General features: G+C 41.2%; 1 protein-coding gene across 1 annotated transcript in view; it reads left to right on the top strand.

The window, feature by feature from the left end:
• RPS6KA3 (ribosomal protein S6 kinase A3) overlaps positions 1–15,680 on the top strand; it is a 102,051-nt gene that overhangs the window by 56,608 nt on the left and 29,763 nt on the right. Inside the window, exons 4-11 of the mRNA XM_075263827.1 lie at positions 3,507–3,623; positions 4,718–4,799; positions 8,009–8,089; positions 10,161–10,240; positions 11,252–11,358; positions 11,737–11,774; positions 12,114–12,256; positions 14,252–14,322. Coding sequence (XP_075119928.1) covers positions 3,507–3,623; positions 4,718–4,799; positions 8,009–8,089; positions 10,161–10,240; positions 11,252–11,358; positions 11,737–11,774; positions 12,114–12,256; positions 14,252–14,322 — 719 coding nt within the window. The remainder of the gene's footprint in view (positions 1–3,506; positions 3,624–4,717; positions 4,800–8,008; positions 8,090–10,160; positions 10,241–11,251; positions 11,359–11,736; positions 11,775–12,113; positions 12,257–14,251; positions 14,323–15,680) is intronic.

Here is a 15,680-nt window from a genome sequence, read left to right as displayed (position 1 = left end):
CAAAATCCGCCTCTTTGTCCCCGTGTGAACTAGCCCTTAGGCACCCTGTTCCAAATAAGGGACCAATCAGTGCTCAAGATAGGCTCCCCCAGATACTGTAGGTCTCCCATCGTGACATATAGAGGTGTTTTGGTAAAACATGAGGAGTGGGGTCTGAGAGGAGGCGGTATATATCCAAAATCAATGCCTGCATCCCAGCACTAGTCTTACAAAGCCTCTCAAAAAGTGTGGGAATAGGTGCTACCGGCCCCCAGAAGATAGAGGAAGCCAGAGGGGAAGACTTGGATATATATGAACTCGACAAGGGGAGAGATGAACTTTGGTTATTGACCAAATACATACAGGCCTGTGAGAGCCAAAAATTTAGCTTGTTTGTAGGTGACCAAATACTTATTTTTCACTATAATTTGCAAATAAATAATTTCCAAATCAGTCAATGTGATTTTCTGGATCTGTTTTCTCATTTTGTCTCTCATAGGTGAGGTCTACCTATGATGTCACTTACAGGCGCCTCTCATCTTTTTAAGTGAGAACTTGCACATTTGGTGGCAGACTAAATACTTTTTTTCCCCACTGTAAAACTTTTGAGCTCTGCAGGGTTTCCATGTTTCATTAAATCAGAAACCCGACTAGCCAGAGACACTATGGAGCTAGACACTGTGACCATGCACAAGCAATGTGCCGCATAATCCACTGAAATCACCGGGAGAGAAAAATAATCAAACGCTGCAATGATTAAAAGCAAAGCGTCCCGTTACTGTATATATGGCTCAGGAGAACTCTGCGGCATATAGCTTCTCAGCTGTGTGTATATACTAGCATTCAGGCTACTTGTAAACTGGCCTGGTTAGCAGGTGGTAACACCCAGCAGACGCTTTTTGGATATTATGTTTTTCTACCTCCTCTTGGCAGATGGTGTGTTGTAATGCCATACGTTCTGAAGGTCGTGACGAATGTGAAGGAAATGGAATAGGCTTTGATTATACTGTGACGTATAATTCACAGGAGGCTTTATCGTAATGCGTGATCCAGACACTTAGATACACTGGGGCAAAGTTCTTTAAGACTATCTTGTCGCTATTGTTAATAGTCTGAGGTTTCTGTACCAGTAACCTTTTAAGAAGGATTAGTCAACGCTCAGATTCTCAAGTCTGTTTTTGTAAACCCCGGTATTACACATTTGTGGAACATATTGCCTGTTCCTTGGTTATTCTTCCTGGTAATGTAGAACTACATGGAAAGATGAACATTATCATATATATATATATATATATATATATATATATATATATATATATATATATACTACTTGGACAATAATGGGGTGCAAAAGGAAACCTTCAGGGGGAGGAGGGGCAACTCCAGGTTGTCAGTTTCTTCATACATTTCCAGAGGGATTGCAGAGTAATGGTCCAATGCAAAGTTCTAAGGAAATGTGAGAATTTAACAAGACCCTCAGGCCCCTATTTTCTATTGCAGTTATTTCCTGATTTGTGGAGTTGGAAAAAAGTTACAGACCCTGACTCAGACTTAATTATCTTTAATTCTATTATAATTAGATGTATAGTTTGTTGCTCATTTGCTTTTCACTGAGTTAAGGAATCTTTTACTGCTCCTGAATGAGAGTGGTCGCCATTTATGAAGGAGTCTGAGTGGGACTATGGAATAATAGAGTCTGAGTCTGGCCTACTGACTTCACATACCTGCCAATGACGAGACACTGACATAAATGTGGTGCATTTCTGGCACTTCTATGTGCATTTAGTTTGAGCTAAAGATTTTCCAACTTGTTTGTCATGTGGGCGTGACTTAGATACACCAATATGGTATGATATAATATTGGCTCAAAGTAAGCTGACTAAAAGATATAACCATCTCAGACTCCGTTAAATCTCGGCCTCCTGTTATTGTGCTTTCAGGCAAAGATTCGGGGTAGTTTTTGATGGCAAGAATTGGAAAGTTAATCCTGGACCCTCAATAAAAACGTGATACTGCTCCATATAAGATTGAGGGACTATAGAGCAATGGGCTGGTCTGGCAGACAGCTGATGGTGTGTGCACCACTGACTTGGGGAAGAGATGGCACCTCGATGCTCTATGAGAAGAAAGCAAGTCAGTGACGGAATGGTGATTTTTCATGCAATATCTGCCAGGAAACCTTTGGTCTTGTGTCGTGTGTGTGGAGATTACTTTGACATGTACCATCTGCCTAAACATTATTTCCGCCCAAGTACGCCTCTTTATGACAATAGTATTCCCAAATGGCAGTGACTTCTTTCACTAGGGAAATGTTCTATCACCCTGAAAACTTGTTGGGAATGGTTTTAGGGTTATGAACCACAGGTGAATCATTGGCACCACCAAAAGTGTTTTGGGTTTAGTAAAAGGAGGATAGTGATATGAACAGTGGGACTCCTGGATCTTGACCAGCAAAACTTAGCAAGTATGGCAGTGGTTCAATATACCACAGGACAGCCTCGGAGTCCATGTCTTAAAAGGTTGGAGCTGTTTTGCTCAATATAGGGGGATGCACACAGTATTGGGCAGACGGTCCTCATAATGTTCTCATTTTAGCATGCAAACTTCACGAGCTTCATGTCATTATTTTCCAGTGTTAGGGAGAGCAGATGCAGGTTTGTGGCCTGTAACACCTAAGATGGCTCAAGACATTTCTGGTTTCTGTCTTGTACATTGTTATTGTAGGGGCATAATATGGGTCCAAAATCACCATCTCCTTTAATGTCTACACATAAGCCAGTATTATAACCAGTTAATGTGAGACTGTACTATGGTGACAGACTATGGAAATTGCCATTTATAGTGAGGCCAGTTTGGTAAAATTATTTTGACAATTTGATACAAGTAAAATGCAGTGTAATTATTCTAATGACAGCTGTACACGGTCAACTCTCATTACCATGGAAGTATTATTTTTATTTTCCTGCATGTATCAGCAGGAAATGCTCTTCACTAGAACAGAGCTCTGATGACTATGTATGGTATCCATTGTCCATTCAGTATCCTGCAAGTAGGTTGTAAAATATTGCAAAATCTATGCCTAGAGTGCAAGGGCTTTACAGTGCTGAGTTGCATTTGTCAAAATCCACGATTCGTTGCACCCCTGACACAAATCGATTTTTCATACTGATGACCTAGCCACATGATAGTGATCTGTATAGATCTGAAACACGGACCCCACACAGATCAGATGTTGGGGCAGCTTCTAGATTCCAGGAACTGCTAGCGGACAGGCAGGGCATGCAGCACTGCTCCTATTCAAGTAATAGGGGTGGCACAGCAGCTCTGGCCACTGAAAAATCAGTTTGGGTCAGGAAAACCTTTCAGTGTTGTAATGGTATATTATTGATAATTTGGGTGATAAATGCAATGCTGGTCCTTTTTGATCATTCAGGAATTGTATATGGAATAGTCATGCGCAGTTTGTATTGCTACATTTTATTTTCCTGTTTTGATCTTTATGATTTTTGTGCGTTTTATTTCTACAGGATGAAGGAAGTATAAATGAAATTGCAATTACGCACCATGTTAAGGAAGGACATGAGAAAGCTGACCCCTCACAGTTTGAGCTTCTCAAGGTACTTGGACAAGGCTCTTTTGGAAAGGTAAGTGTCAAGTTTATCTTGCTATTTCAAGGGGCTCTATCAGCAAAATCATGCTGATAGAGCCCCACATATGCGTGAATAGCCTTTAAAAAGGCTATTCAGGCACCATAAATGTTATATTGAACTACCCCCCCCCCCCATTTTAAAATAAAACCCTAAAACAAATGTGATAAACTTACCGAACGTGCACGGTGGGCGGGCATTCAGGGCGCGCCATCTTCTTCATCCACGCCTCCTCTTCCTCCGATGTCCTCGGGTCCCGTCTTCCTCCGGCGCTCGCAAACTGACATTGCTTAAAAAAAATGGCCTGGGCGCATGCGCAGTAGCCGTAGTAGAAACAGCATGCTACTGCGCATGTGCCCAGGCCATTTTTTATAAGCAATGTCAGTTTGCGAGCGCCGGAGGAAGACGGGACCCGAGGACATCGGAGGAAGAAGAGGCGTGGATGAAGAAGATGGCGCACCCTGAATGCCCGCCCACCATGCACATTCGGTAAGTTTATCACATTCTGTTTTAGGGTATTATTTTAAAACGGGGGGGGGGGGGGGGATAGTTTAATATAACATTTACGGTGCCTGAATAGCCTTTTTAAAGGCTATTCATGCATATGTGGGGCTCTATCAGCATGATTTTGCTGATAGAGCCCCTTTAAGCTGTACATATGAGTTAAGGTTTGAAGCTGCGTGTCTGTCTGTCTCTCTGTCTGTCAATCTGTCTATCTCAGATTATATTAGCTGTAGGCATTATAGCTAAAATGTGTCCTCTATTCCCAAGACTCTACTTTAATAATTGTAGACTTGCAAAGAACAAATAGTTCGTTGTCAGATATCAAATTAGGTCTGCTAACAGGACACAAGGAATATATTCAAGTCCGTTTGTGACCAGTTCTGGCTGTGGTTACATGCCTCAAGAAGACTGAAATGGACCTTTTGCCTGCAGAAAAAAAGAGTTGAGTTCAGCAAATAAAATAAGCCTTAAGTACTGCACTGCTGGTCCCCTAAGGGCCGATGCCTTGGCCTTGCAATATTAGAAAATGAATCTTTGCACTTTTCTATTTACTTTTAATAACCGTAGTATTATATCTTTTAATGCAGGTGTTTCTTGTGCGAAAAATCTCAGGATCTGATGCTGGGCAACTATATGCAATGAAAGTATTAAAAAAAGCCACTCTTAAAGGTAAATATATCTTGTCATTGTTTCATTCCTCATACAACCCTGGATGCCTTTAACAAGTTTAGACTTCCACGATAGCCATAATGCTTGGAAACACAACTTATCAGTCAGTTTACAATTCATATTATATTGACCAGTTGGAGCTGTACAACTCCAATGGAAATAATTTGACAGCCCACACCCATTATCCTCACCTTACCTAATAGCCACCAAGATGTATCATCCCAAGCTACTATATGGGAAATAGTCACATATTTGCTGCATTATATTTGGCATATATGTACACAAGTATGTCGGCAAGAGTTCGGATGGACACCTCATATTGGATTTTGACTTTGACATTTCAGGGTTTGCCTCCATCTTATTGGTATACTTCTAAATTTACCATTTGGTAGCAGTGCCAGTATCATCCCTGATTTCCCAAAGTCAGTACAGTGTTAGTCATTTTGAGAGTCCTAAGCAAAGCTGTCTTTGGGGCTCCGCAATCAAAATTTTTAGGGAAAAAATTCCCTTTAACTGGCCGCCACAGGATATTACTCCCTAAACAGTCCCTCAAATACTACATTGCCCCCTTTTATGACCCTTGCACAGTACATTGCCGCTTTTTAAGAACCCCATATTAGATTACAGCCCCGCTCCTGTCAAGGGCTGCCTCTGCTTTGGACTACAGGGGGCATTGTGCTCTGTCTGGGTACTGAACAACATCAGGATGTGATTTCTGAACATGATGTGTAGCGCCCCATGGAGGCCAAAGCTTAGCGAACGTGAACAGGATCTGAGACGGATAAGTAAATTAGCACCTGCTACCAGTTGGAATAATCTAGAAGGTAGCAGCCAAATTAAAAAATTGAATAAACAAATAAAAATGCTCATGATCTTTGCCAGTGTTCTTCATAGACTTTTTCTACTGAGACCCAACATCCGGAATGTGGTGTCAACTTGATCTTACAATGGTCAAAGTCCTTTCATACTCCTGGAGATACTCCTTATAAAATCCACTATTGCTGAACCTGTGTGTCAGAGTTGTAACTGGATAATTCTATTCAGCAGATTCAAAAGAAACTCAAAAACGAATTGGTCCACTTGGGGTTGATGGAGGGTATTAAAGAAGGAAGCAACTTCATATTGTTTCTTGTGACACCAGACCTGCACCTCCATCAGCTAATCCTGAAGGCACTTGTGGGGTGATGCAACACATAGTGTTAGCAAAGGATCTTTTGACCAAAGTTCTGAACCCTTCAATACCCTCCATCAGCACCAAGTGGCACCAGATAACACACTGTAGTAACTTGGGGGCCCCTCTGCTATGTAGCCCACATTATGGTTTAAAGCAGAGCTTTCATCTCCTGGGGCACATGCAGTGTAATACACTGCTAGAAAGCAGACAGTGCGCTGTATTCGGCACACTATCTGCTTTCCTGTTCTGTGCCCCCCGATGAAGAGCTATTGGTGCCTGTGCTGTAGCTCTTCACTGTCAGAAGGGCATTTCTGACAGTCAGTCAGGAACACCCTTCCTCACAGTAGCGTCTATAGCGCTGTACTGTGAGAGGGGGAACATTTCTTAACGCCCAGAGATGACACAGAGCAGTGAGGAACACACCCCCAGTATTCGTCTATGGACGAGTACTGTCATGAGGAGGGGAGGGAGGTGTTCCTCGCCGCCCTGACAGTACAGCGCAATGGACACTACTGTGAGGAAGGGCGCTACTGACTGACAGAAATGCCCTTCTGACAGTGAAGAGCTACAGCACAGGCACCAATAGCTCTTCATCGGGGGGCACAGAACAGGAAAGCAGATAGTGTGCCGAATACAGCGCACTGTTGGCTTTCTGGCAGTGTATTACACCGCATGTGCCCCAGGAGGTGAAAGGTCCTCTTTAAGAAACCATGACTGTAAGTTAGCTGGCAAATTTCTAAACCAAATTCCTCATGTTTTCAAGAAATGTGTTGTGTGCTGGTCAATCTTTCGTCTAGTTATCTAGATGTTAAATTGGGTGTTATTCATGTGATATGTCTCTGGGTGGAACCACCGACACATTAGCCGTCATCTTCAGGAAAGTTTCCAAAATCTCTATGATGTGATTCATCAGTAAAATAATCTCATTGGTCCTTTATATGAAAGATTGTAGTCCTCACAACTGAATGTAGTGCTGACTTTCTCCGCTATTGCATTGACGTTGCATGTTGCATCATTTCAGCTTTATCAGCCTTGGAAGTAATTCTGGAAATTTCACCCATGAATGATAATGGATTGTCAATAAAAGAACATGGTTTACTATGCAGCATAGACAACTGTAATGAACTGACCAGTGTTCAAGAGATGACTCAAAAATTGCTGCATAATAAATATAGACTCGCATTAAAGGGACTCTCTTGCGTTCTAAATGCCTACCAAACCAATAAGTGTGCCAAGTAGGTCCTTTAAACCTAACACAACTTTGTGGTGGCAAATGGTGTAGCAATGCTGAGAAATTCTTATTTTATGGATTTGCAAATCAGCCTGAAAGTACATCCAAAGCGGGGCCCGATATACCAGATTTGCCTGTTTTTTGAAATTTTAACAAAAAAAAAAAAAACTTAAAAAAAAGTACAAATAAGCCGATTGTAGTGAGTTGTCTGTCTTGGTTCAGTAGAGTAATTTCATGAATGTATCAATAATTCAGTGAGGCCTGGATATTTATCAGATATTTATCCCTTATCCTGAGGGTAAGGCTGGATTCACACTTGTGAGTTGGAGTCTCCGCTACAAAATCCACTTAAAATTAACGGAGATAAAAGTCCTGCAAGGGTGTCTGTGTTGTCCATGGGTTTCGGGTTCCCGTGTTGTCCATGGGTTTCAGGTTCCCATGCTGACCCGAAGTACAGAAACACAAAAGCTAGTGATAACCTAGCGTGAGGGAGAACCCATTTAACCACAGTCTGTCTTATTGCGCATCTGTCAGTAAGACGTCTCTCCTAAATTTCAGGTTTTTTTCAAGGTTTTATTTTTTATAAATTCCACCCTACACAAAGAAAGTGAGAGGGGCATGTTGTTGGTTCATCATTGACTCGGCACTTTGCCTGTCAAAGCACAAAGATCTATGTATGAGACGACAGAATAAGATCTATATGCCTGCTAGACAACATATTTTACGTGGAGAAGATTTCTGGGTGGAATAGCGGAGGTGGTAGTCAAACTTTGACATCATTTTATTTTTTTTTCCAACCTACAGTTCGAGATCGTGTCAGAACAAAAATGGAGCGTGATATTTTAGTGGAAGTTAATCATCCGTTTATTGTCAAATTGCACTATGGTGAGTAATAGATTTGTGACTGCTGATAGAATGGCACCAGCTGGTAGAATGTCACATCTCCTCGCACATAATCCCTCCGCTGCTTGTTAGCAGTTACACTCTCTGCAAATGTTAGAATGATCATCGTCTATTAGCCCACAGGAACATGTTCTGTCTGATATTTACTCGAAGTACACTTTTTTTTTTTTTTTTTGTTCCTTTTTTTTAAGCAAGAGTAACTTAACCAAACCTTCTATGTCTCTCACATTATAAAGGCTTTGAACTCCTCTTAGATTTCACACAGTTGCCACTTCAATGTGAATGCTGTTCTGTGAGTAGAAATAAAGGCTGCCTAGATTTTCCTTCACATCTTTTTAATTACAGTTTTATGCAGATGGTACTTTGCATAAAATATCATTTATGTTTCGGTTACTGCTTGTTTGCAAACTGGAAGGAATGTACCACATTAAAACAAAAATAAGAAGGTGCTTGATATGTAACAGAAATCGTCATGTAGTCTTATTTATAGAGGCGCTGTCCACTCACTGAACACTTTCATAGGGGGGACCTATTTGTGTATGTATGTAGTTATTTCTTTCTCTCCCTAAATGTAAAATGTGTATGTATATAATTGTATCTAAAATGTTAAAGTTAATATATAACACTCACATATATGTCTATATATACAGAGAGAGAAAGAAAGAATGAAAATAGATAAAATGGTCTATGAGGTGTTTAGAATTTGGCATACATTTGGCCACATTCTTTATAAGCATTCTTAATGAGGCTATAGAGCAGGGGTGGGCAATTAATTTTCCCATGGGATTGCATAAGAATTTGAAACTATGCTAGAGGGCCGCGCTGTGGCAAATTTAGCTCCACCCACTTCTATGTTGACTCCACCCATTCACAATAATCTTTCCATGTGCCCCCACAAAGTATAATCCTCCTACAGTTACCCGTACACTATATTGTCCCCACATTATAATGTTCCCTTCCAAATGCCCCACAGTATTAAGTCCCTCTCCTGGTGCCCCAGTTTAAATTGGGGGAAACTAGAGGGGACATGAAACTAGAGCAGCTGGAGGGGGACATTAAACAGTGGGGGTAGTTGGAGGGGGGGCAATAAATTAATGACAACTGAAGCGGGACATGAAACTGGGGGCAACTAGAGGGGAACATTAAAATCGGGCAGCTGGAAGCAGACATTAAACCGTAGGGGTAGCTGGAGGGTGACATTAAACTGGGGGCAACTAGAGGCAGACAGGTCCCCCTCAAGATACCTCCACTGTTTAATGCCCCCTCCAGTTGTCCCCAGTTTAATGTCCCTCAGTTTAAGTGCCCCCTTCATCTACCCCCAGTTTCATGCCCCCCCTCCATTTCTCCCTCAGTTTCATATCTCCCTTCATCTGCCCCATTTCATGTCCCCCCTCCATCTCTCCCCCAGTTTCTGGTCCCCCCTCAATCTGCGCCCACTTCATGTCCCCCCCCCCCCCCTCCATCTGCCATCTCTTCCCTAGTATAACATTCCCCTTCCATCTCTGCCCCTAGATTACTCAGACAGACACGGACACACACACAGACAGACAGACACGGACACAAACGGGAAGACAGACAGACACGGACACACACAGGAAGACAGACACGGAGACACACAGACAGACAGACATGGACACACACAGGCAGAGGGACACGGACACACACAGGCAGACAGACACGGACACACACAGACAGACACGGACACACTCCACCCTGCAGCTCACATTCCCCTCTCAGTACATTTTTCATCGGGCACTTTCACTTTAAAAATCTGACTTTTTGTCAGCTGGCTTCAGGTGGACACTGCAATGGAATTCCCTATTGGAGACTCCACTGCAGATGTGAACCATAGCCTTAGAAACCATTTAGAATTATCACAATATAAATTAATTTACAAAGGCACTACTAAATGTTCAACAAAAAAAAAAAAAAGTAATTTAATGCTCTGGAAAGATTTGTGTAATAACACACCAGCTTGTATGACCTACTGTATGCTCTTAAAATTTTTATCTTGTTCTAAAATCTTTATATCATTTGTAATATTTTATTTCAGCTTTCCAAACAGAAGGCAAACTATACTTAATTTTGGATTTTCTCAGGGGTGGGGATTTGTTTACACGCTTATCCAAAGAGGTAATTTTTTTTTTCTTCTTCCTAAAATGATCTATTCTATTTTTATGTAGTAAATATACAATGAATAAGGTGTTTATTCTTTAAAATGTCTGCATTATCCCTAAAGCTGTCCATACACTTCAGAAACTTGTTCAGCCGACAGCTATCTCTTCCCACGTGCACTTGTACACTCCGCTTAGCGAAGCAGTGCACTTTTCCTGAATAGGGAGAGGGGTGCAGGCACTGCCAGACATGTCTTATCTCCCCCAGAAAAGGATCAGGTAGATGAAATACAGCTTTCTGATCCTTATCTCCTCCAACATCTGCTGCTGATTGAGAATTGTAAGAGAACTTCAGACAAAGGGGTTGTCTAATTCCTTTTTATGTTCTATAATGATACTGTTGCTGCAGAGGATGTTAACTTAGAAAACAGAGACTTGCTTCTCCCACACCTCGGCTTTCATCGCCCATGGCTTTGTACATTGTATACAGGTCCTATGCCATTTGTGCGAGGGGACCTCTGCAGTCGATTACATGCCTCTGCTGGTCCCCTTGCAGAAATGGCATGTGACCTGTATACATTGAACAGAGCTGCCAGTGATGGAAACCTAGACCTGGGGAGAGGTATACTCGTATCTTATGTTTACACCCCCTGCAGGAGCATTAAATAATAAAAATAGGAACTGTACAACCCCTTAAAAAGCGCAAACTGCTAATCTTGCCAAGGCAACTTGCCGTTAGCTATGCCCTTCCCACATAGACCCTTCCATAGAAGAAAGTATTAATCAAAAATCTACAGTATATTAGTTTTTCCATCTGAAGCATGTGAATGAGAAGTAAATGCTCATCTGCGCATTAGAATATGCCGTAAAGGACTGATAGTTTGGGTCAGGTAGGCAAAGTAGAGATCTGCCTCCTTGTTTCACTCCATATCAATAGAGCCTTATTCAGACTCCTGTATACAGCAGTGAGTTTTATAGTGACGGACATACAGTATATATGCTTGTGCTGATGGATGTTTTCTGCTGACAGGTAATGTTCACTGAAGAAGATGTGAAATACTACCTGGCAGAATTGGCACTTGCTTTAGACCATCTTCATACTCTTGGTATAATATATCGGGACCTTAAGCCAGAAAAGTAAGTACTTGGTAATATGGCTAGATTTAATGGTGCGGGAACCTTTTGCCTTGAGAGGCCTTTTTTTTGTCTCTGAAATTTTAAGAAACATACAATGTCACCCGTTGTTCTTCATGTAAAAGCTATTGATTTTTGTTCTATCCATTGTTACCTATTTGTTCAAGATTTATTGTAGCCTTGTGATAAATCTTACCAAGCAGACGGATAGAATAGGTTTGTTGTGAGGAGAAGTCGCCTGCAGTTGTACAGTATCTAAATCCTGCCCTAGATACCTGGTTTTACACATTGTGTTTCTTGATTTTTTTTTTTTTTTTTTTTTTTTTTTTTTCCACAGCAAATTAAAATCTTATTAAATGCTTTTGTCTTTTTATTTCCTAGTATATTGCTTGATGAGGAGGGTCACATCAAGTTAACAGGTAAGGGAATTATATTGGAATATTTTCATTTTAGGTATATTAAATGAATCTATTGGTTTTTTAAAAAAAATATATATTTATTAGTATATTGCTTCTTTCTAATTGGGAGTTATTGTATTGTTGATGTAGAAGTTGCAGGAAGCCGCCCGAAATCTAAAGTGTATGTTCAGCCCTCTGACTCGGCTTCTGAAAAAAAAAAAAAAAAAAGCAGAAAGATTTATTAATATATTTGATTTTGAAAAAAAGATTGATCTATTTGATAATACTCTTCACCTTTTATTTCTCAGTTGGTAATGTAAAAACATTTTTGTAACTTTATCTGTCTTTATATTTTAATAGATTTTGGTCTCAGCAAAGAGTCTATAGATCACGAGAAGAAAGCATACTCTTTCTGCGGGACAGTGGAGTACATGGCGCCTGAGGTTGTAAATAGACGGGGCCATACACAGAGTGCTGACTGGTGGTCTTTTGGTGTCCTCATGGTGGGTGTTTTTACTCATTATACTTTCATTACAATATCGTGTTTATTAACTTTCTCAGCACTAGTCCTGGTGGATTAATGTTTTGTTAAAATATAATTTCATATAATAATGTCACTCACAGCAAAACCTTGGGCCTTGTATGTGCAAAATAGGGCTGCTTGAAGCCCTGTTATTTTAGACCCTGGACAGGGCATTATTTCATTGGGGTAAATGAATCCGTGACAACTTTGACATCACTTATCTCCACAAAACCCTAAGTGACAGGATAGGGAATACGTTCCCCTTTCCAATCTTCATTTCCTCCTTTACAGCTCTTTAAAGAGGGTCTACCAAACCTAATAAATAGAGATGAGTGAACACTATTCGAAACTGCCGTTTCGAATAGCACACACCCATAGCAACGAATGGACGCAGCTGGCACGCAGAGGGTTAAGCGGCCAGCCGCCGGCAAAGTCTGTGTGCCGGCCGCTTCCATTCATTCCTATAGGAGCGTGCTATTCGAAACTGCAGTTTTGAATAGTCTTCGCTCATCTCTACTAATAAACATAAGATTGGCGGAGACCTGTAGAACCTGGTAATGGTATTAACTATAGGATGTCAACTTTCAGGTCTGTGGTTAAATTGATCTATGAGTTTTATATCCAACGTACACATTTCCAACTTTATGAAAGAATTTGCAGATGGCATTAACAGTATGTGAGGAAATGATCCTAAATCCTTTAGTGTACATGCTGGTATCAACCATCTGCTTATGATGCATAGATTGAGAGAGGGTCTGTAGGACTTGCCAAGCATCAAATCATCAACATTGGTTAGTGTTTAGCATTTACGGAGTATTTTCTAGAAAAAAAAAAATACAGTAAATATAAGGCAATGAAGTGAATATCTATGTATATGAATACACAACTTATCACGTTGCTTCTTGTAGGAATTTTTAGGTGCATTGTTTTGTTTTGTTGTTATTCACAAGTCTGCCTCCCCGGTCTGGACTAGTTCCTCCATAGAGATGAATGGGTCAGTGAACAAAATGTATCATGTATGGATCTGTGAAAAACTTACCTGATAGACAGCTTGATAATGTGAATAAAGCATTATTAGAATCTGTGGTATATAAAGTTGGTTTTGTTAAACCGAACCTGACAGTAATAACTGTATGCGTGCACCTCAGCTGTCTGCTGTAAGGTTAGAAAGCAATAGTCCCGTGGATTTCAGAAGGCCCTATCCCTTGTTACCATGTGTGATATACATCTGAAGCTTTCTCCTCCCTCTCCTTGCAGGAAATATACATCGTAGAATTTGCACAGATGGCAGATAGCAGGTCAAGCGTCCGACTTCTAGCTATCTAGCTTTACTTAGTAGTACATTCACTATTGAATGCAGCATTTTCCTCCAAGACAGAACTGGATCTTGATCTAACTATAGATAAATGGCTTTCTGTTATAGTTCACCACATCCATCATGTGACTGAGACAGCACAATAACCATTCTCCATACAACTAATGGGCTATAATGTAGATCTTGATTATAACATGAAGTAATGGCAGCTGTGGCGGTCAGCTCACTTGTGTCATGTGCCTGAGGAGGTTCCCCCTCCTTGGTGAAACTACTGCTTTATTGTCCTAAACCTCAAGGTTACAAGATCTTGGCTATAAATTATAGCCATGCACAATTTATTTCATTCATGTGACCCTTCATGGACAAGTGCTCTTTTGTATCCAGGGCTACGTTCTGTTCTCACCGCCTGCACCTCCTTATCTTGCTCACCCAGAAGATATAAAAATAACTCTAGTAAATGTACAGTGAGCAGCTACTGATTAAAACCGCGCGCACAGAGACGATTTAGTGCACTGTCAAATGGGGCTCGGAAAAGAACACGAAAATTGTCCTATCCTAAATGTATTGAGGAGGGAAAGTGTTTTCCACTGCGGCATGAAGCCCTACAGATAGAAGCATTGCAGTCATCTAATACAGTTTCTCTATGTCATTCGCCCACAGTTTGAGATGCTGACGGGTACCTTACCATTTCAAGGAAAGGACAGAAAAGAAACGATGACCATGATTCTGAAGTGAGTAGTGTGTCATGTGGACGCCGGCACTAATTACAGTTTCTTTTAAAAAAAAAAATGTTATTTTAATATTTCCAATAAAACGGAACAATGGGTGAATGATGGCGCCCTGCCATGTAATTCTCCTAAATACAATTTAATGGTTGTGCTCTTATACTATCTTGTCCTCACACTGAAAAAGAAGAACATGACATTTTAATGCAAAGATTTACCTTTTGATTGATATATTTGCTACTGGGATCTTCCTCTTATGAGCAGGATCAATGTTGTATTGTAGAATTAAAGGGGCTCTATCAGCAAAATGGGTGGACGTGCACTGTCCGATGTCATCTTGTTGTCACGCCTTCCTCTTCTTTCTTCTTCCAGCAACGCCCTCCTGTCCTGGCTTTTCCATGCCTTGATCTTCTGTTCTTCCGGAATGAAGAGGTTCGCGAGGTGCGCATGTGCAGCACGCTTGCATAGTTCTAAGGGGAACTTAAAACTACTACAAAAATGGCCCTGCTACTGCGCACGCCCGGGATTTGAACCAAACCTGCCGAAAGAACAGAAGATCAAGGCGGGAAAGAGCCAGGACAGGAGGGAATCGCTGGAAGAAGAAAGAAGAGGAAGACGTGACAGCAGATGATGTCGGACAGTGCACGACCGCCCACTGTGCACGGGAAGTATCATTTTCATATTTGTTTTTAAGGTAAAATATGGGGGGGGGTTAAAATAAGATTAGTGGTGGCTGAATAGCCCTTTTAAAGGCTATTCAGGCATATGTGGGGCTCATACAGCATAATTTTGCTGATAGAGCCCCTTGAAAGTGAATCTGCCATCTCCACCAAGTATATTCAAGTGTTAACACCCCATTATCATAAACATCATACTCCTGTTTTGTTACTATAGTGGATTGAGAAAAACCAATGTTGAAGTCTTATTCAAATGAGGCAGTTGGTGCACTGGGGGCGGACTTTCAAAACTTATTTTCCTGCTCAAGTAGGAAAGATGATTTTATGACATGAGGAGGATCAGCTCAGGCAGAAGATGGTAGGGGGTTGAGTAGCAAGAGCACTGCTCCAGGGAGACAAGAGCCAGCCCCCAGTGCACCATCTGCCTCATAAGGCTTCAATGTTGATTATCTCCAAATCTACCAATGGGAGATATAAAACAAAGCTGTGATATTTAGGAGAGGGGTGGTAGACTGGTCCATTACCCACCCACTTGCTCTGATGCTTTGGTAATTCCTGCTGGTCTTTCTTTACTTTCACCAGCAGAGATGGCATCATGCCAATCACATGACTACTACAGCCAATCACTGGGGTCAGCAGTCTTGTGCCGTACATAACCAGCATGATTCAGCCCTGCGGATACTGACC

The sequence above is a fragment of the Leptodactylus fuscus genome, chromosome 2, assembly GCF_031893055.1.
Source record: "Leptodactylus fuscus isolate aLepFus1 chromosome 2, aLepFus1.hap2, whole genome shotgun sequence".
Taxonomy (NCBI): domain Eukaryota; kingdom Metazoa; phylum Chordata; class Amphibia; order Anura; family Leptodactylidae; genus Leptodactylus; species Leptodactylus fuscus.
Note: the sequence above shows the minus strand (reverse complement) of the source record. Positions and strands in the feature narration are given on the sequence as shown.